This window comes from Indicator indicator, chromosome 18 (genome assembly GCF_027791375.1).
Source record: "Indicator indicator isolate 239-I01 chromosome 18, UM_Iind_1.1, whole genome shotgun sequence".
Lineage (NCBI taxonomy): Eukaryota > Metazoa > Chordata > Aves > Piciformes > Indicatoridae > Indicator > Indicator indicator.
In genome coordinates, this window is record NC_072027.1 from 19516514 (window position 1) to 19538148 (window position 21635).

A 21635-nucleotide genomic window follows, 5' to 3' on the forward strand; every position below is an offset into this window, starting at 1 on the left:
TCAGTGGGGACTTGCTTGTGTGGGACCCCCCAGGTGCACACCCAGGGAGGGGCCTTCTAGAATTGATCCAGGGGGAGAAACTGGGAGCTAAAGCAGCCCAAGCAGAGTGTCAGTGTCAGCTTCTGGAAGTGGGGGCAGAGAGGCTCTACCAGGCTCAGCAGGGACCTCACAGGCTGCTGTCAAAATGGGACCTTTCCCATTTGGGGGTGATCAGGCCCAGGAGCAGGCTGCCAGGGAGGTGGTGGAGTCACCACCCCTGCAGGAGTTCAAGGAACCTGTGGCAATGGCACCTGGGGCCATGGTGGTGTTGGGTTCAAAGTTGGGTTGAATGACCTTAGAGGTCTTGTAGAGAGCAATGAGGTCTCTCCTCAGCCTCCTCTTCTCCAGGCTGAACAACCCCAATTCCCTCAGCTGCTCCTCACCAGCCCTCTTCTCCAGAGCCTTCCCCAGCTTGGTTGTCCTTCTCTGGGGACACTTCAGCAACTCCATGTCTTAAAACCTGCTGCAGGAGCTTGCTGCTGTTGCTGTTGCTCAGTGGTATCCCTCCTGGACATTCCCCTTGCCCAGTGCTCTGGAGGGTCCCCAGTCACCTATGGAATGCTGGGTACTGCATGGCATGGGTTGTTCCTTGCCTGTCAGAGGGTTGAGTGTGGCTTGCTGTGCCTCAGGGGCATCTGAGACATGAAGGTGTTGGGTAGAAGGTTGCACTTGATGGTCTGAGAAGTCTTTATTAGCCTCAATGATTCTCTGAGTGCTGCTGCTCAGCCCTGGTGAGCTGCAGATGTGGCAGGGTGGAATTTGATGGCCTCAAACTGCACCAGGGAAGGTTTAGGCTGGAAATTAGGAACAATTGGCATCGGTCACAGAATTAACCAGGTTGGAAAAGACCTTTGAGATCATCAAGTCCAACATCTCACCCAACACCATCCAATCAACTAAGCTCAGGCATTGGAAGAGGCTGCCCAGGGAGGTGGTGGAGTCACCACCCTTGGAAGGGTTCAAAGAATGAGTAGATGCAGCACTTTGGGACATGGAGGTGCTGGGTGGAAGGTTGGACTTGATGATCTGAGGGGTCTTTACCCACCTAACTGATTCTCTGAGTGCTGCTGCTCAGCCCTGGTGAGCTGCAGAAGTGGCAGGGAGGAATTTGATGGCCTCAAACTGCACCAAGGGAGTTTAGACTGGACAATAGGAACAATTAGCATGGGTCACAGAATCTCAGAACTAACCAGGTTGGAAAAGACCTTTGAGATCATCAAGTCCAACCTCTCACCCACCACCATCCAATCAACTAACCTCAGGCATTGGAAGAGGCTGCCCAGGGAGGTGGTGGAGTCACCACCCTTGGAGGGGTTTGAAAGTCATTCAGCTGTGGTGCTTGGGGATATGCTTCAAGGGTGAACTTTGTAGAGCAGGCTCAATGGTTGGACTTTGATGACCCTAAGGGCCTTTTCCAAGCTGGTTGATTGGTTCTGTGAGCCTGGCTCTCCACTCCAGCAACCTCCCAACCTCCCTTAAACCAAAAGAGAAGCTGAGCTGCAGGCCTTCGGTGAAGCCCAGCAGTCAAGCCCTGCAAATGCTATCTCAATTCATTGGCTGTGCTGAGGTAGGAGCCCACGAGAAGAAAGGCTGAGTTTGCTGAGAGAGAAGCCTGTGGCCAAGAAGCAGGTGAGAAGGTTTCACATCCAGCCCTGCTCCAGAGTCCCAGAGCCTCTCTGCTCACGTCAGCAGCCTCGGCTGCACCAGCCAGGAGCAGCTGGAGCTCTGCCTCGTGCCTCAGCAGCACTGGGATGCTACAGTGGCTGCTGGCCTTCTGCAAAGAGCAAGCTGAGGAGCTGCCAGCTCAGCCAGGGGCTCATCTAGAGAGCCAGAAGCCATCCCAGTGCTGCAGATGATCATTTTTCCTCCTGCATTCCCCAGCAGTGGTGGAGTCTCCTCCCTGGGAGGAGAGCTGTGAGGAGGATCAGCTCATTAGCAGCTGAGAAGCACAGGCACAACAGCACTCAGGGCACTGCCAGAGCTCAGGAGGTGGCTGTCAAGCCCCTGGATGCATGGGATGCATTCAAAATTGGCATGGGGTGCCCACTTGAAACACCAGGGCTAAAGCAGAAGGAGGGTTTGCCCCTCTCCTGTGGGCTGAAGAACACAACTCAGAAAGAGATCATCAGCTCAGGGATGATCAAGGGAGGTTGTCCCCCTCTGCTCTGCCCTAGGGAGGCCACAGCTGCACTACTGGGTCCAGTTCTGGGCTCCCCAGTTCAGGAGAGACAGGGAACTGCTGGAGAGAGTCCAGAGGAGGCTACAGAGATGCTGAGGGGCCTGGAACAGCTCTGTGAGGAGCAAAGGCTGAGAGCCCTGGGGCTGAGAGCCTGCAGAAGAGCAGCCCCAGAGGGGAGCTGAGCAATGCTCAGCAAGAGCTAAAGGAGCTGTGGGGGGCAAGAGGCTGGGGCCAGACTCTGCTCAGTGGTGCCCAGGGACAGCACAAGGGGCAAGGGGCACAAAGTGGCAGCCAGGAGGTTGCATCTGAACGAGGAGGAGAAAGTTGTTTGGTGTGAGGGTGCTGGAGGGCTGGAGCAGGCTGGCCAGAGAGGTTGTGGAGTGTCCTTGTGTGGAGAGCTTCCAACCCCCCCTGGGCATTGTGCTGCTGGGCAAGCTGCTGTGGGTGCCCTGCTGGAGCAGGGGCTTGGGCTGGATGAGCTCCAGAGCTCCCTTCCAACCCTCACCAGTCTGTGTCCTGGGATCTCAGGCAGCTTTGTGCCACACAGAGAGAGAGTGACCTCTTGTAAGCCTCATGTAAGGTATCCTACACTGCATGGAGTTGCTCCTACAACTTTCCTGGATCTTCCCCATCCCCAGTGGAAACAGAGGGGTGGCACTTTTGCAAGCCAAGCTCTGCATGCACCAAGGGTTGGGAGCAGAGCATCTCCTTCCAACTGAAGCCAGTCTGTGATGCAGGGGGAGCAGATGTCTCCAGCAGACAGCAATGAGTGGCCAAGTGGGAGACTGAGCTCAGCTCCCATCTCTGCTGAACCCACAGGGGTGGCTTAACAGCACAACAAAACATTGGGGAGGAAACAGTGGGCAGCTAGGGAAAATAGCAGGGATGACAAACCTCCTGGGGCTGACTGAGGAGCTGCCAGCTCAGTGCCAAGCTACCTGGAGAAGCCTTCATCACAAAACCCATTCCCATTCCTCCTGAAAAGAGAAAAAAAAGGGGACAGCAAAAAAAAAAAAAAAAGAGAGAGAAGGACCTGGCTCAGCCCCTGCAATACAGCATTTCACTGCAGTCTGCATAGCAAGGGGGGGAAAAAAAGAGGAAGAAAAGGAAAAAAAAGGGTCCAAAAGAAAAAAAAAAAAAAAGAAAAGGAGGACACTCTGTTATGTGTGTTAATCAAGTGAGGAACCATCTACAAAGAGAAGGCATGGATCTGTCTTCCAGTTGAAGAGCTATAAATAGCCTTGCATACTTGCTTATCAGATTGGTTGGGCTGCAGGGATAATCTCCTGGAGAAAGCAATGGAAGGAAGCCCTCTCCTCTTGGATATTTATAAGCAGATGAAAGGAAGGCACAGCCTCCAGATAGAGGGGGGGGGGGGGTGTGGGGTGTGGTGGTGGTGGTAGAGAGAGCCACTTTGTCTCTTGCCTTGAATAGAAGGTCAAGGATGGCTTCAGTCTTCACAGCTTCACCAGAGAAAAAGAGCCCACAAAAAATCTGACACCCACACCTGGTGTCTTTGAGCTGGAGAAATCATGGTGGGATGGGCTCCAGAATGGTTGTGGTGGTTTCAGTCATAGCATTGGAGGCTCTTTGAGGGAATCAAGACATGACCCTGCTCTGGACAAAGAAAGCAGAGAGGTTTGATATCATAGAAGCAGCAAATCACAGAATGGAAAGGGACCTCCAAAGATCATCCAGGCCAACTCCCCTGCCAGAGCAGAGTCATAGAATGGCCCAGGCCAGAAGGGAGCTCCAAAGCTCATCCAGTCCAACCCCCCTGCACTCAGCAGGAGCATCCTCAACCAGATCAGGTTGCCCTGAGCCCTGTCCAGCCTCACCTTGAATATCTCCAGGGATGGAGCCTCAACCACCTCCCTGGGCAACCTCTTCCATTGCTCCACCACCCTCCTGGTGCAGAACTTGTTCCTCACATCCAATCCCAATCTGCTCTGCTCTCATTCCAAACCATTGTCCCTGCTCCTGTCCCTGCAGGCCTTTGCAAACAGTCTCTCTGCAGCCTTCCTGTAGCCTCCTTCAGGTACTGGAAGCTGCTCTAAGGTCTCCCTGGAGCCTTCTCTTCTCCAGGCTGAACACCCCCAGCTCCCTCAGCCTGGCCTCAGAGCAGAGCTGCTCCAACCCCCTGAGCATTCCATGGCCTCCTCTGGACCCTCTCCATCAGCTCCAGGTCCTTCCTGTGCTGAGGGCTCCAGAGCTCCACACAGCACTGCAGGTGAGGTCTCAGCAGAGCCAAGTGGCAGAATCACCTCTCAGGCTCTGCTGGCAATGCTGCTTTGGATGCAGCCCAGGCTGGGATCTGCCTTCTTTGCTGCAAGCTCCCCCTGCCTGCTCCTGGCCAGCTTCTCCCCCACCAGCACCCCCAAGGCCTTCTCTCAGGGCTGCTTTCCATCACCCCCTCCCCAGTCTGTATTGACAGTGAGGATTGTTCCAGCCCAGAACCCTCCACTTGCTCTTGGTTGAACCTCATGAGGTTCACCTGGGCACCACCTCTGCAGCCTGTCCAGCTCCCTCTGGATGCCATCCTGTCCCTCTGCTGTATGCACAGCACCACTCAGCCTGGTGCCAGCTGCACACTTGCTGATCACCCAGAGCAGGTCACACAGGAACACATCCAGGCAGGTTTTGAAAGTGTCCAGAGAAGGAGACTCCACAACCTCTCTGGACAGCCTGCTCCAGGGCTTTGTCACCCTCACAGTGAAAAATGGTCTGGGTTGGAAGGGACCTCCAAAGGTCACCTAGCCCAACCCCCCCTGCAGGCAGCAGGGCACACCCTGGGCAGAAGCACAGCTCTGATGAACCGACCCAGCACCAGCAGGATCTCCTGAACTCCAAATCACCTGGCCTGGTGCCAGGGTCCCCTAATAGTCTTCTCAGCAGATCATGACCCTGACCCCAGTCCCTCAAGTTCATTGAGCTGCCTTGGCCAGATAATCTGCAGAGCACCAGGACCAGCCAGGACTAGCGTGGGTGGATTCCCCAGCACCTTGGCCTGCTGTGGCCTCTGCTCTGAACCTGCTTCATGCAGCTCAGGAGGGTGACTGGAGGCACTGGAGCCTGGCTTCCCAAGCCCTGCCACGTGAAGGGAGCCAAGGCAGGACAGGCTGTGGGACAGCCAGCAGGGCAGGGCCATGGTTACCCCTGGGAGCCTCCTCACAGGTCTGTGTCACATCTGGATTTGCTCATGGATGGGTGTGTGGTGACCTCTGTCCTCCTGCTGCCTCCTTCATAGGGCAGGTCAGGTTTGGTGATGCTGTGGCCATGCCTGGGTGCTCCATCCCTGGAAGAGCCACTGCTCTGAGTGGTGTCCTCTAGCCTTCCCTCTCCACTGGGCAGACAGTGGACATCCCAAGGACTGCAGGCAGCCCTCTCTGCCCTCCACCTCCTGCTGCAGATCCCCCTTCTCCCCCCTCCCAAGTCCTCCTCTCTCCTTCTCCTTGTTCTGCTTTTATCCATGCTTCTCCCCTATCATCTCTGGGTGGTCTGTCACCTTCAGAGCCTTAAATTTCCCTCTCCCAAGCCCATCACCACCCCTGCCCCACTACATCTCCTTGCCCACATGGCCTTGAAGCCTCTCTTGCAGGCACAAACTGGCACTTTAGGGCACTTGGGAAGCCTGGCACTGTCACCCTGCACCCAGGACTGCAGGAACCTCTCCACGCTGCCCTTCCCAGCAGAGTGGCTAGTGGGACTTTGGGGAAGAAAAGTGACACTCCTAGACAGCAAAGTGCCTCCCACTGCAAGAGCAACAAATGGTGGTGGGCACCCTGCCAGACCTGGCACCACCATTGCCTTGCTTCAGTGGTTGGAGCATAGCGAACTCCAGCGTCACTGACTGGGAGGAAGGAAGAGATGTTCCACCACACCTCCAAGCCCAGCAGCTCCCCTGGGTCCCCCACTCTGTTCCTCAGCAGGTTTGCAGCTCCCTAGACCAGCTGAACACACCCTCAAGCCGTTTTCACACCGCTTACAGACCTGTCCCAAAGCCCAGGATGCTCCCAGAAGCAGGAGGGGACCTTCAGGAGAATCCTCTGCACCTCCTCTTTATCCCTCCCAAGAGATTCCTCTGAGCTTGCAGCTCCACCACAACCTCCCCTCAGCACAAGAGCACAGAAGAGGACAGCAGGTACAGGAAAGTAGATGTTATGTGCACAGCCAGAGCCAAGTCCAAGGAAGCAACTGAAGCTGGCCAGAGAAGAGAGCTTGGGGAGTGGGCTCGCTGAGGGGAGCCAGGCAGGCAGCACAGAGGCAGCACGAGGAGCAGGACTGGGGCTAAAGCTGTGCCAGGGCAGGGGGGGAGCCAGCTCTCCTGTGGGCAGATTGCAGACACCTCTGGGGGGGTTCTCAGGTAAAGGTGGACCTGAGCAGGAGGTGCCCAGGAGAGCCCAGTGGAGGCACGACAATCGCTCCTGGGCTGGCCAGCACCGTGCTGAATTTTGATCTTCCACTCCACCTGTCTCTCACCCCACTAGGAGCCACTAAACCTGCTCCACCCCTCTGCTTCCTGGGCACTCCCCCTCCTCTGACACCCACCACAGCATGGAGAGCTGCAGCATGGCCCCACCACCCCTACACCCCTGCCACCAGGGCAGGCAGGCACCCGTGGGACCACCTGACAGCAGCACACAACTCAAGACTGGCTGGGCTACAACCCAGCTCCACATGCCACCTCTGCTGCCATCCTGGACCATCCTGCTGGGGCCCTTGTCTGCATCATCCCAAACCCATCTGCCTCCTGCCAACCCCATCTGCCTCCTGCCATACCCATCTACTTCCTACCAACCCCATCTACCTCCTACCAACCCCATCCACCTCCTACCAACCACATCCACCTCCTATCAACCACATCCACCTCCTACCAACCACATCTACCTCCTACCAACCCCATCCACCTCCTACCAACCACATCTCCCTCCTACCAACCACATCTACCTCCTACCAACCCCATCCACCTCCTACCAACCCCATCCACCTCCTACCAACCCCATCCACCTCCTACCAACCACATCTCCCTCCTACCAACCACATCTACCTCCTACCAACCCCATCCACCTCCTACCAACCCCATCCACCTCCTACCAACCACATCTACCTCCTACCAACCCCATCCACCTCCTACCAACCCCATCCACCTCCTACCAACCCCATCCACCTCCTACCAACCACATCTACCTCCTACCAACCCCATCCACCTCCTACCAACCCCATCCACCTCCTACCAACCACATCCACCTCCTACCAACCACATCTCCCTCCTACCAACCACATCTACCTCCTACCAACCACATCTACCTCCTACCAACCCCATCTGCTTCCTACCAACCACATCTGCCTCCTACCAACCCCATCCACCTCCTACCAACCCCATCTACCTCCTACCAACCACATCTACCTCCTACCAACCTCATCCACCTCCTACCAACCCCATCCACCTCCTACCAACCACATCTACCTCCTACCAACCCCATCCACCTCCTACCAACCCCATCCACCTCCTACCAACCACATCCACCTCCTACCAACCCCATCTACCTCCTACCAACCCCATCCACCTCCTACCAACCCCATCTACCTCCCACCAACTCCATCTACCTCCTACCAACTCCATCTCCCTCCTACCAACCACATCTGCCTCCTACCAACCCCATCCGCCTCCTACCAACCCCATCCACCTCCTACCAACCACATCTACCTCCTACCAACCACATCTACCTCCTACCAACTCCATCTCCCTCCTACCAACCACATCTGCCTCCTACCAACCCCATCCACCTCCTACCAACCCCATCTACTTCCTTCCAACCCCATCCACTTCCTTCCAACCCCATCCACCTCCTACCAACCACATCTGCCTCCTACCAACCCTACTTCCTACCAACCCCATCCACCTCTTACCAACCCCATCTACCTCCTACCAACCCCATCTAACTCCTACCAACCCCATCTAACTCCTACCAACCCCATCTAACTCCTACCAACCCCATCCACCTCCTACCAACCACATCTAACTCCTACCAACCCCATCTACCTCTTACCAACCCCATCCACCTCTTGTCAACCCCATCCACCTCCTACCAACCCCATCCACCTCCTACCAACCCCATCTACTTCCTTCCAACCCCATCCACCTCCTATCAACCACATCTGTCTCCTACCAACTCCATCTGTCTCCTACCAACCCCATCTGCTTACTACCAACCCCATCTCCCCCTCCTCTCTTCCCACCCCCATATTTCCTATCCTTCCCCACCCCTCCTCTCCTCCTCCTCACCTCTCCCCTCCCCACCACAGCCTCCCTCCTCTCTTCCTCTCAGCCTCACCTCTTTCCCTCCCTTCCCACCCCCACCGGGCTCCAGCGCGTCCCAGATGAGCTCCTCCCCCGCATCAGGGGGGTGCAGCTCTGAGGGTGAGGGGAGCCTGGGGCAGGCTGTTGGGGAGGGGGAGGGGAAGGGTCCCTGGGGAGGGGGCAGGCTCCTACCGTTCTCAGGGTGCTCCATCTCCCCGATGCTGCCGTCGGGGGTGGTGCGCTCGTAGTGGTCCTCGGGTAGGGCCAGGGGCCCGATGCGGGGCCCCGAGGAGGATTTGCTGCTTGGGGTCTCGGATTCCTCCAGCCCACTGTCGTAGTAGCTGTGCTGGGAAGGGTCCTGCAGGTCCTGAGCCTGGCTGGCTGCAGAGAAGGTCACTCGGCGATGAGGTAACTGGGAGAGGAGAGGAGAGACAGAGCTGCGGCGTCACCCGAGCCGAGGGGGCAGGGGAAGGGGCAGAGGGGGCAGGGGGCATCCAAACTTCACCCCAGAGACAGGCAGAGAGCTCCTGCACAGCTCTGCCAGCACCATCAGCCACACTGGTACCCAGGATTATCCCAGCAGACACCAGCCCAGCCTCCCACAGCCAGACTGGTACCCAAGAGCTTCCCAGCAGACACCAGCCCAGCCTCCCACAGCCACACTGGTACCCAAGAGCTTCCCAGCAGACACCAGCCCAGCCTCCCACAGCCACACTGGTACCCAAGAGCATCCCAGCAGACACCAGCCCAGCCTCCCACAGCCACACTGGTACCCAAGAGCATCCCAGCAGACACCAGCCCAGCACCATCAGCCACACTGGTACCCAAGAGCTTCCCAGCAGACACCAGCCCAGCCTCCCACAGCCACACTGGTACCCAAGAGCATCCCATCAGACACCAGCCCAGCCTCCCACAGCCACACTGGTACCCAAGAGCATCCCAGCAGACACCAGCCCAGCCTCCCACAGCCACACTTGTACCCAAGAGCATCCCATCAGACACCAGCCCAGCACCATCAGCCAGACTGGTACCCAAGAGCATCCCAGCAGACACCAGCCCAGCCTCCCACAGCCACACTGGTACCCAAGAGCATCCCAGCAGACACCAGCCCATGTCCTTGGACAGGACCTGCACTCCCCTGATCCAGTAACTCCCTCCAGAGTTTGTTCTCCAGCCCTTTTTTTCTACCCAGAGACAACCCTGGGCAGAGGCCTTCTGCCCTGCCAGGCAGGCTGCATGGGCCTGCACCCTGGATCCTTGGCCTCCAGCCTTCACTTTGCAGCCTTGGTGCCCTCAGAGACCCAAGCTCACAGACTCACTCAGCCAAGCCCCCCCCAGAGCCTCTCTAATGAGATCATTGCCCAGCACAGAGCTAAGGTGACATCAGCAGAGAATCACAGAACTGTCAGGGCTGGAAGGGACCTCAAGGCTCAGCCAGTCCCAACCCCCTGCCATGGGCAGGGACACCTCACACCACAGCAGGTTGCTCACAGCCACATCCAGCCTGGCTGCAAAAACCTCCAGGGATGAGGCTTCCACCACCTCCCTGGGCAACCTCTGCCAGTGTCTCACCACCCTCATGCTGAACAACTTCTTCTTAACATCCAATCTCAATCTCCACACTTCTGCTTTTGCTCCATTCCCCCCAGTCCTATCACTCCCTGACACCCTCAAAAGTCCCTCCCCAGCTTTCTTGGAGCCCCCTTCAGATCCTGGAAGGCCACAAGAAGGTCTCCTGGGAGCTTTCTCTTCTCATCCCTCACCTTCCACCCTCTGCCCTGCCACCATCTCTCATCCTAAGAGGTTCTGAACCATCAAGGGTCACCCTGGCTTCTTTTGTCTGCTCGTTAAAGGTTTTCAAAGACCCTGCTTCACATCTTCTCTCCCCAGCTTCTCCTGCTCCAGCCTGGGAGGAGCTCCCTGCCAACAGCCATTAAAGCTCCATCATTATCCTCCTCCAAATCCTGCCAGAAAATCCTTCTTTGTGGTGATTACCGAGGAGTGGCTGAGGGGAGCCCAGGGTTCAGAGGGCAAAAGCAGGATGCTGAGGGCAGGGAATGAAACACAAACACCACCAGAGAGACAAAAAGACACCAAATCACCCCCAGGCAGAGGAAGGAGCTGTTTGATGGGGGGGAGGAGACCAGGAGAGAGAGAGGAACCAACAAAGCATTGAGGTTGAGCCCTGGTAGGGGGGATGCTGATGTCCTTACTCCAACCGAGTGGCAATCAGGCATCCCACAAGGCCACCAGCACCACTGAGGAAGGACAAGGAATTGAAGCTCAGCCAGGGAAGGAACACACAAGGAGCATTTAGATGAGCTGCCTGCTTTTAGGGTGCTTGGACGTGAGTAAATTCACCCCAGGTGCTGCCAGACCTGATTGAAGGAACCTCAGAGTTGGGAGGGCTTTTGTTTTATTATTATGATTCATTGTTTGGGTTTCTGAGGGTTTGGTTTGGTTTGGCTTGGTTTAGTTTGGTTTAGTTTGGTTTAGTTTAGTTTGGTTTGTTTTGGTTTGGTTTGGTTTGGTTTGGTTCTTGATTTGGTTTTGGTTTGGGTTTGGTTTGGTTTAGTTTAGTTTGGTTTGGTTTGGTTTGGTTTTGGTTTGGTTTAGTTTAGTTTGGTTTGGTTTAGTTTGTTTGGCTCGGTTTGGTTTGGTTTGGTTTGGTTCAGTTTGGGTTTGGTTTGGCTTGGTTTAGTTTAGTTTGGTTTGGTTCGGTTTTGGTTTGGTTTGATTTAGTTTGGATTGCTTTGGTTTGGTTTGGTTTGGTTTGGTTTGGTTTGGTTTAGTTTGGGTTTGGTTTGGCTTGGTTTAGTTTGGTTTGGTTCGGTTTTGGCTTGGTTTGGTTTTGGTTTGGTTTGGTTTAGTTTGGATTGCTTTGGTTTGGTTTGGTTTGGTTTAGTTTAGTTTGGTTTGGTTTAGTTTGTTTGGCTTGGTTTGGTTTTGGTTTGGTTTGGTTTAGTTTGGTTTGGTTTGGTTTGGTTTGGTTTGGTTTGGTTTGCTTTGGTTTAGTTTGGTTTGCTTTGGTTTAGTTTGGATTGCTTTGGTTTGGCTTGGTTTAGTTTGGTTTGGTTTGGTTTAGTTTGGTTTGGTTTGGTTTGGATTGGTTTAGTTTGGTTTGGATTGGTTTAGTTTGGTTTGGTTTTGGTTTGGTTTAGTTTGGTTTGAATTGGTTTTGTATAGTTTGGTTTGGTTTTGGTTTGGTTTGGTTTGGTTTTGGTTTGGTTTGGTTTAATTTGGATTGTTTTGGTTTGGTTTAGTTTAGTTTGGTTTGGTTTTGTTTGGATTGGTTTGGATTGGTTTGGTTTGGATTGGTTTGGTTTGGTTTAGTTTGGTTTGGTCTGGTTTGGTTTGGTTTGGTTTAGTTTGGTTTGGTCTGGTTTGGTTTGGTTTAGTTTGGTTTGGTTTAGTTTGGTTTAGTTTGGTTTGGTTTGGTTTAGTTTGGTTTGGTTTGGTTTGGTTTAGTTTGGTTTGGTTTGGTTTAGTTTGGTTTGGTTTGGTTTGGTTTAGTTTGGTTTGGTTTGGTTTGGTTTAGTTTGGTTTGGTTTGGTTTGGTTTGGTTTAGTTTGGTTTGGTGTGGTTTGGTTTGGTTTGGTTTGGTTTGGTTTAGTTTGGTTTGGTTTGGTTTGGTTTGGTTTGGTTTGGTTTGGTTTGGTTTGGTTTGGTTTGGTTTGTTTGGGTTTGGCTTTGGTTTGCTTTGGATTGGTTTGGTTTAGTTTTGTTTGGTTTGGTTTGGGGTTTGGTTTGGTTTGTTTTGCTTTCTTTTGTTTCATTTAGTTTTGTTTTCCTTTGCTTTGTTTCCTTCCCTTTTGCTTTGATTTGTTTGGTTTCATTTTGTTTTGTTTTCCTTTGCTTTGTTTCCTTCCCTTTTGCTTTGCTTTGCTTTGTTTTCCTCTAAAGGATTTGTGGAGAATCAGGGAAGCTTCCAGAAGGCTGGGAGTGAGCTGAAATAGTGAACCTTGGAGGTGGGGTTGGACTCAATGGACTCCAAAGGTCCCTTCCCACCATTCCCACACTTCCCTAAGGAATTGGGAAGCTTCCATCTGTGGAAACAGGGAATTGGGAAGCTTCCAGAGTTATAGAATGAGAAGGATTGGAAGGAACCTTTGGAGATCAAGTCCAATCCCCACTCCCCCCCTTGCTAGAGCAGGTTCATCTAAAGAAGGTCACACAGGGATTCAAATAGAGACCAGGGGAGAATCCAGAATCATGGAATGGTAGGAGTTGGAAGGGACCTCAGGAGATCACAGAGTCATGGAATGGTAGGAGTTGGAAGGCACCTCTGGAGATCACAGAGTCACAGAATGTTAGGGGTTGGAAGGGACCTCCAAAGATCATCCAGTCCAACCCCCCTGCAGGATCTCCCAGGAAGGCATCCAGGTGTGTTTGGAAAGTCTCCAGGGAAGGAGACTCCACAACCTCTCTGGGCAGCCTGCTCCAGGCTCTGGCACCCTCACAGTCAAAGAGTTTCTCCTCCTGTTCCCCTGGCACCTCCTCTGCTCCAGCTTGCCCCCAGTGCCCCTTGTGCTGTCCTTGGCCATCCCTGAGCAGAGCCTGGCTCCAGCCCTGCACATCTTTATCCCCAGCAATGAGGGCAGCCCTCAGGCTCCTCTGCTCCAAGCCCCAGCTCCCTCAGCCTGGCCTCCCAGGAGATGTTCCACTGCCTGCAGCATCTTTGTGGCTCTGTGCTGGACTCTCTCAAGCAGTTCCCTGAGGTCCTTCTTGAACTGAGGGGCCCAGAACTGGACACAATATTCCAGAGGTGGCCTCAGCAGGGCAGAGTAGAGGAGAAGAACATCTCTTGACCTACTATCCACAGCCCTTCTAACCCACCCCAGAATGCCATCGGCCTTCTGGCATGGCACATTGCTGGCTCATGGGCATCCTGTTGTCCACCCAGGGTGGACCTGGGGGTCTTATTCCCCAGAGCTGCTCTCCAACAGATCATTGCCCAACCTACAGCACATGGAGTCCAAAGTAGGATCCCTTTGAGCAGGTCACAGAGGAAGGCATCCAGACAGGTTTTGAAGGTGTCTAGAGAAGACTAGAAGTGAGCTAAAATAAAGCCTGACTTGAAAGATGAGGGGAAGGGGAGGAAGGGGAGGGGAGGGAGGATGAAGGGGGGGACGGGGCCGGGGGGGGGGGGGGGGGGGGAAGAAAGGGGAAAAAAAAAGAAGAAGAGCTGGAGAATTATAGAACAGTTAAGCTTTAATTTCAGTGCCTGGAAAAATACTGCCAGAGATGAAAGAACTCTTTGTAAGTACCTACAAGATAACAAGGAAATGAGTAACAGCCACTGTAGCTTTGTCACAAACAAACATGTCAAGCCATTGAACTCCTGCCTTTGAGAAGACAGCAGGCCCCGTGCAGGGGGGGAGGAGGAGCAGCACAGCTCCTGGAGGGCTGGAGGAAGTTTGCTCTGCTGCTGCTTTCAGAAGCTCTGAGTGCCTCTGCTCCACACCTTCAGTGCTGGCTTCAGTTCGGGGCCACTGGCTCCAAGAATCAGAGAATCAGTCAGGGTTGGAAGGGAGCTCAAGGCTCAGCCAGTCCCAACCCCCCTGCCATGGGCAGGGACACCTCACACCAGATCAGGCTGGCCAGAGCCTCATCCAGCCTGGCCTTAAACACCTCCAGGGATGGGACCTCAACCACCTCCCTGGACAACCCATTCCAGGCTCTCACCACTCTCATGGGGAAGAATTTCTTCCTCACTTCCAGCCTGAATCTCTCCACTTCCAGCTTTGCTCCACCCCCCCAGTCCTATCACTCCCTGACACCCTCAAAAGTCCCTCCCCAGCTTTCTTGGAGCCCCCTGCAGATACTGGAAGGTCACAAGAAGGTTTCCTGGGAGCCTTCTCCTCTCCACACTGCACAACCCCAACTCTCTCAGGCTGTCTGCAGAGCAGAGCAGCTCCAGCCCTCTGCTCATCCTCGTGGCCCTTCTCTGGACACCTTCCAGCCCCTCCAGATCCTTCCTGGAACAGAGGCTCCAGAACTGGACACAGAGCTCCAGGTCAGGTGTGGTCTGAGCAGAGTGGAGCAGAGGGGGAGAATCCCCTCCCTGGCCCTGCTGGCCACACTTCTCCTGCTGCAGCCCAGGCTCTGCTTGGCTCTCTGGGCTGCAAGTGCTCACTGCTGGCTCCTGTTGAGCTTCTCCTCCCTCAGGACCCCCAAGTCCCTCTCCTCAGGGCTGCTCTCCAGCCAGTCCCTGCCCAGCCTGGATTTGTGCTTGGGATTACCTCCACCCAGCTGCAGGACCTTGCCCTTGGTCTTGTTGAACCTCATGAGGTTGTCCTGTGCTCAGCTCTGCAGCCTGTCCAGGTCTCTCTGGATGGATCTCTTCCCTCCAGCCTGTCCAGGTCCCTCTGGATGGATCCCTTCCCTCCAGCCTGCCCAGGTCCCTCTGGATGGATCCCTTCCCTCCAGGCTGTCTGCTGCACCACACAGCTTGGTGTCATCAGCAAACCTGCTGAGGGTGCACTCAGTGCCACTGTCCATGGCACCAACAGAGATGTTGAACAAGACTGGAGGCAAGAAGGGCATTGAGGAGCTGGAGTGTGGCCAGAGGTTGGGCATCAGGAAAAAGTTGTTCCCTGAAAGGGTTGTCAAGGCCAGGACCAGGCTGCCCAAAGCAGTGGTGGAGTTTCCATCCCTGGAAGGGTTTCAAAGCTGGGGAGATGTGGTTCAGTTTGGGGCCTTTCACTTCAAGAAGGGCACTGAGGAGCTGGAGCATGGCCAGAGAAGGGCAATAGAGCTGGGGAAGGGTCCGGAGAAGAGGGCTGGGGAGGAGCAGCTGAGGGAGCTGGGGGTGTTTGGTGTGGAGAAGAGGAGGCTGAGGGAGACCTCATTGCTCTCTACAGCTCCTGAGAGGAGGCTGCAGCCAGGTGGGGGTTGGGCTCTTCCCACATGCAATGTGGAGGACTGTGTCCAGTTCTGGAGCCCCTAGTACAGGAAGGATCTGGAGGTGCTGGAAGGTGTCCAGAGAAGGGCCACGAGGATGAGCAGAGGGCTGGAGCTGCTCTGTTATGAGGACAGACTGAGAGAGTTGGGGTTGTGCAGTCTGGAGAGGAGAAGGCTCCCAGGAGACCTTCTTGTGGCCTTCCAGGGTCTGAAGGGGGCTCCAAGAAAGCTGGGGAGGAACTTTTGAGGGTGTCAGGGAGTGATAGGACTGGGGGGGATGGAGCAAAACTGGAAGTGGGGAGATTCAGGCTGGAAGTGAGGAAGAAATTCTTCCCCATGAGGGTGGTGAGAGCCTGGCACAGGTTGCCCAGGGAGGTGGTGGAAGCCTCATCCCTGGAGGTGTTTCAAAGCCATCTGGATGTGGTGCTGAGGGATGTGGTTCAGTGGCAGTGCTTAGCAGCAGAGGTAGCATTGTGAGCTCTAGGGGAGGGGTTGGACTTGATGATCTCAAAGGTCTCTTCCAGCCTCAGCAGTTCTGTGGTCCTGTGACTCTAAGAAGGAACAGAGTTCACCTGCAGCAGGGAAGGCTGAGCTCAGCCTCCCTGGAAGGCCCCACACAGGGAGGTTTAGCCAGGGGTGGTAGTTTGCCCAAGCAGAAGTTGCAGTCTGTCATGAAGGGCTAGGCCAGCACCTCTCAGGAGAGCTTTGTGTAGAGCTCTGGTGGGAGCTGAGGTCAAGGCACTGGAACAGGCTGCCCAGGGAGGTGGTGGAGTCCCCAGCCCTTGAGGGGGTTCAAGAAATGTGTGGCCATGGCACTTGGGGCCATGGTTCAATGGCCATGGTGGAGTTGGGTTGATGTTTGGATTGCATGAGCTCCAAGGCCTCTTCCAAATGAAACAACTCTATGATTCCAAGGCAGAACTGTCTGCAGGTGACCACCCAGAGGTTGTCTCCCTGCTCACTTTGTAGGCTGTGCAGCTGTGCAGAGCCTGCAGAAGTCTTCACTGCATGGACATCACTGCATGGACATCACTACCAAGACTTCACTGCATGGACATCACTGCCAGGACACCACCACCAAGATATCACTGCAGGAACATCACAGCCAGGACATCAGAGCCAGGACATCACTGCATGGACATCACTGCATGGACATCACTGCATGGACATCACTGCCAGGACATCACTGCCTGGGCATCACTGCCAGGATTTCACTGCATGGGCATCACTGCATGAACATCACTCCCAGGACATCACTGCATGAACATCACTCCCAGGACATCACTGCATGGGCATCACTGCATGAACATCACTGCACGGCCATCACTACCAGGACATCACTGCATGGACATCACTGCCAGGACATCACTGCCTGGGCATCACTGCCAGGATTTCACTGCATGGGCATCACTGCATGAACATCACTCCCAGGACATCACTGCATGAACATCACTCCCAGGACATCACTGCATGGGCATCACTGCATGAACATCACTGCACGGCCATCACTACCAGGACATCACTGCATGGACATCACTGCCAGGACATCACTGCCAGGACATCACTGCCAGGACATCACTACCAGGACATCACTACCAGGACATCACTGCCAGGACATCACTACCAGGACATCACTACCAGGACATCACTACCAGGACATCACTGCATGGACATCACTGCATGGACATCACTACCAGGACATCACTGCATGGACATCACTGCATGGACATCACTGCATGGACATCACTGCATGGACATCACTGCCAGGACATCACTGCATGGACATCACTGCATGGACATCACTGCCAGGCACTGCAGGCCCACAAGCTCCTCCTGCATCTGCCTGTCTCAAACTGCTTTCCTCCATCACTGTGGCTCCTCCCTAGCTCAAACCCTCTGCTTTCTCTCTGTGCTTGTAAAACCCCAACCAACCCAGCAGGGCTCCTTGGGGTATCTGCAACCACACAAACCAACAGCCTCAAACCACAGCCTGTGACAGCCATCATCCTCCCTCCCCATGAGGGGTCTCCTTCCAAACAACATCACTTTTACCACCTCCTTTCCATGTTAGAGCCTGCCTGGCAGCCTCAGAAGGGTTCTTCTCCTCATGGCAGAGCAAAGGCAAACCATGCTTCACCCTGCTGCCCTCCAGCCCTGCATGGCAGCATGGCACTGATGGGGGTCAGTGCTCCCCTGGTGCTCTGTGCAGTCACAGAATCACAGAAAGGTCTGGGTTGGAAAGGACCTTAAAGAGCATCCAGCTCCATCCCTCTGCCATGGGCAGGGACACCTCCCACCAGCCCAGATTGCTCAGGGCCTCATCCAACATTTTAACCTTCAGGGAGGAGGCATCCACAGCCTCCCTGGGCAACCTGTGCCTGTCTCTCCCCACCCTCACTCTCAACAATTTTTTCCTCATCTCCAGTCTCAGTCTCCTCTCTTCCACCTCAAAGCCATTGCTCCTCATCTTGTCACTCCCAGCCCTTGTCCAAAGTCCCTCCCCAGCTCTCCTGTAGCTCCCTTCAGGTACTGGAAGGCTGCTCAGAGGTCTCCCTGGAGCCTTCTCTTCTCCAGACTGAACAGTCTCCACCACGCTGTGAGCAAAGCACTTCAGAAATAAGAGCAGCTTGTGTCCAGCTGAAGCTCTTCACCCAGGGAGTCACAGAGACACTGAATCCATTTGTCTGGCACTGACTTCCAGAAATTGGGTTCTGTCTGACCTTCCTCTGCTAGGTTAAAGAGCCTCTCAGCAGGCTGTGTTCCCTACAGGAGGAGCTGCTTGCACAGTGCCATCCAGGCACTCCTCAATCTCCTGCTCCACAGATTAAATAAACCAAGTGCCTTAAGCTGCAGCCTGCAAGTCAGTAAATCAGTTGTGTGGCCCTCACCTTCATTTGCTCCCACTTTTAGCCTTGTTCCTTGACAGGGATGATCCCTGCACAACCTCTGGTGCCATCTCACCAGGGTTTTCATAGAACTGCATCACAGAATGGTTTGGGTTGGTAGGGACCTCAAAGATCATCCAGTTGCAACCCCCCTGCCATGGGCAGGGACACCTCCCACCAGCCCAGCTTGCTCAGGGCCTCATCCAGCCTGTCCCTGAACACCTCCAGGCAGGAGGCAGCCACAGCCTCCCTGGGCAGCCTGTGCCAGTGTCTCCCCACCCTCACTGCCAAGAATTCCTTCCTCAGCTCCAGTCTCAGTCTCCCCTCTCCCAGCTCAAAACCATTGTCCCTCATCCTGGCACTCCCAGCCCTTGTCCAAAGTCCCACCCCAGCTCTCCTGGAGCCCCTTCAGGTACTGGAAGGCTGCTCTGAGGTCTCCCTGGAGCCTTCTCTTCTCCAGGCTGAGCACCCCCAACTCCCAACTTGTCCTCATAGCAGAGGTTCTCCAGCCCTCTGATCATCTTTGTGGCCTCCTCTGGACCTGCTCCATCAGGCCCATGTCCTTCTGGTGCTGGGGGTCCGCAGCTAGGCACAGCACTGCAGGTGAGGTCTGAGCAGAGCAGAGGGGCACAATCCCCTCCCTTGACCTGCTGGCCAGACTGCTTCTGATGCAGGCCAGCAGGTGGTTGGCTCCTTGAGCTGCCAGCACAGGCTGCTGGCTCATAGAACCACATAGAATCATAGACTGGGTTGCGTTGGAAGGGAAATCCAAAGCTCATCCAGTCCAGCCCCCTGCACTCAGCAGGGGCATCCCCAGCTGGATCAGGTTGCACACAGCCCTGTCCAGCCTCACATTGAATATCTCCAGGGATGGAGCCTCAACCACCTCCCTGGGCAACCTGTTGCAGAGTTCCACCACCCTCCTGGTGCAGAACTTGTTCCTCACATCCAATCTCAATCTGCTCTGCTCTAGTTTGAATCCATTGCCCCTGGTCCTGTCCCTGCAGGCCTTTGCAAACAGTCCCTCTGCAGCCTTCCTGTAGCCTTTTCTGGTACTGGAAGGTTGCTCTAAGGTCTCCCTAGAGACTTCCCCTCTCCAGACTGAACACCCCCAGCTCCCTCAGCCTGGCCTCATAGCAGAGCTGCTCCAACCCCCTGAGCATTTTCATGGCCTCTTTGGGACCTGCTCCATCATGTCCAGCACCTCCTCACCCAGGACCCTCTAAACAGAATCACAGAATCAACCAGGTTGGAAAAGACCTCAGAGATCATCAAGTCCAACCTATTACCTAATCCCCACCACCTCCTGACAACTCAGCCATGGCTCCAAGTGCCACATCCAAGCTGTTTTTTGAACCCCTCCAGGGACGGTGACTCCACCACCTCCCTGGGCAGCACATCCCACTGGCGGATTCCTCTGCGTTTTCTGAAGAGCCTGGCTTCTCCTCCTACCACTCAGGTGAGCTTTTTACCCCTCTGAGGACTTGTCCCAGCCCTTTTAGGTGGGAGCCCTCACCCTGAGCTGCTCATGCAGTGCAACTCTTAAGCCCTGGCCAGGCTCTAACCCCACAGCCCCCAGCCCTCCATGCGCCGCTTTTGGTTAAACAGGGCTGCTTTACCCAGCCACTGGGATTGCTCTGCTCGACTGCCCCATCCTCATCATCACCTCCCAGCTCCACCAATCTCTCTGTCAGCCGCAAATTGGATCAGTGGTGATTTTATCTTTACTTCCAGACCGCTGATGGCGACGTCTGAGCGGCAGCCGCTGCTTGCCGCTGCCGCCCAGGAGCTCCTCAAGGAGAAGCTGAGCTCCACCAGGACAACCCCAAGCCGAGGCTGCTTTTCTTTGCTAAGCTGTTGATAGAGCAGATCTTCATCTAGCTCACAATGCTCTTCTCTGCTAATGAGCTGTGTTCCTTGCACACAACGACAACGACAGCGGCAGAAGTCGTTATCGACTCCCGGCGTCTCCAGCCACCTCGCAGGCTGCAGCCTCAGCCCCGATTAAAGGCAGCTCCGCCGGCGTCAGTCCCCACCCCCTCCGGGGATGCCTGCAGCAAATCCTGTTCCTCACAGTGGCCTGAGGAGAGGTTTCAGCGTTGGACCTGTCACGTAATGCCACTGCCCAGTGGCCCTTCCCATCCAACTGCGCTGGCTGACGTCAGTGCTATTTCCATCAGCCTCTTCCCTGCCTCAGCTATTAATCCAGTGGTTCCCTGGGGCTGCTGAGGACACTGCCTGCTGCACACAGCCTCCCCATCACTGCTGCCCCAAGCCTCCTGGCCCACCCTGGGGTGCCCACCTCCAACACCACCCCTGGATCACACAGCTCCTACGCTGAAGACTGAAAGACTCTTTGACACAAATTATTTCACAGGTTCACAGATTGCATTGGGCTGGAAGGGATCCTCAAAGGTCATCTTGTGCAGCTCTCCTGCAGCCAGCAGGGGCATTTCCAACTAGAGCAGGCTGCCCAGGGCTACATCAATTCTGATCCTGAATGTCTCCAGGGATGGGGCCTCCACCACCTCCCTGGGCAGCCTGTGCCAGTGTCTCCCCAGCCTCATGGGGCAGAGCTTCCTCCTGATCTCCAACCTAAATCTGCCCTGCTCCAGTTTCAAACCATTGCCCTCCACTCTATCCCCACAGCCCCTTCTGAACAGTCCCTCCCCAGCCTTCCTGTAAGTCCCCTTCAGATACTGAAACACAGCTCTAAGGTCTCTCTGGAGCCTTCTCTTCCTGTCATTACTTTCATTCATTTATTTCTGATACCACTCTTCCAAGGAGCTGTTGGTTTGCTGCTGACCAACAGCCTGCCAGAGACTGCAGCCTACATTTCTGTGTCCCAGCCCAAACTCCCAGAACTATTTATTGAGTCCCCAGATCCCAGCATGGTGGAGCTTGGAAGGGAGCTTTGGAGCTCATCCAGCCCAAGCCCCCTGCTCCAGCAGGGCACCCACAGCAGCTTGCCCAGCAGCACAATGCCCAGGGGGGGTTGGAAGCTCTCCACACAAGGACACTCCACAACCTCTCTGGCCAGCCTGCTCCAGCCCTCCAGCACCCTCACAACAAACAACTTTCTCCTCCTCTTCAGATGCAACCTCCTGGCTGCCACTTTGTGCCCCTTGCCCCTTGTGCTGTCCCTGGGCACCACTGAGCAGAGTCTGGCCCCAGCCTCTTGCCCCCCACAGCTCCTTTAGCTCTTGCTGAGCATTGCTCAGATCCTCTCTGGGGCTGCTCCTCTCCAGGCTCCACACCCCCAGAGCTCTCAGCCTTTGCTCCTCACAGTGAATCCTTTTGCATTTTTCTCCATAATTAGCTATTTCCC

The 21635-nt window shown here is 55.0% G+C and overlaps 1 protein-coding gene across 1 annotated transcript in view; it reads right to left on the bottom strand.

Annotated features, from left to right (window-relative positions):
• PCDH1 (protocadherin 1) overlaps positions 1–21635 on the bottom strand; it is an 87520-nt gene that overhangs the window by 33681 nt on the left and 32204 nt on the right. Inside the window, exon 4 of the mRNA XM_054389212.1 lies at positions 8712–8931. Within this exon, the coding sequence (XP_054245187.1) occupies positions 8712–8931 (220 nt within the window). The remainder of the gene's footprint in view (positions 1–8711; positions 8932–21635) is intronic.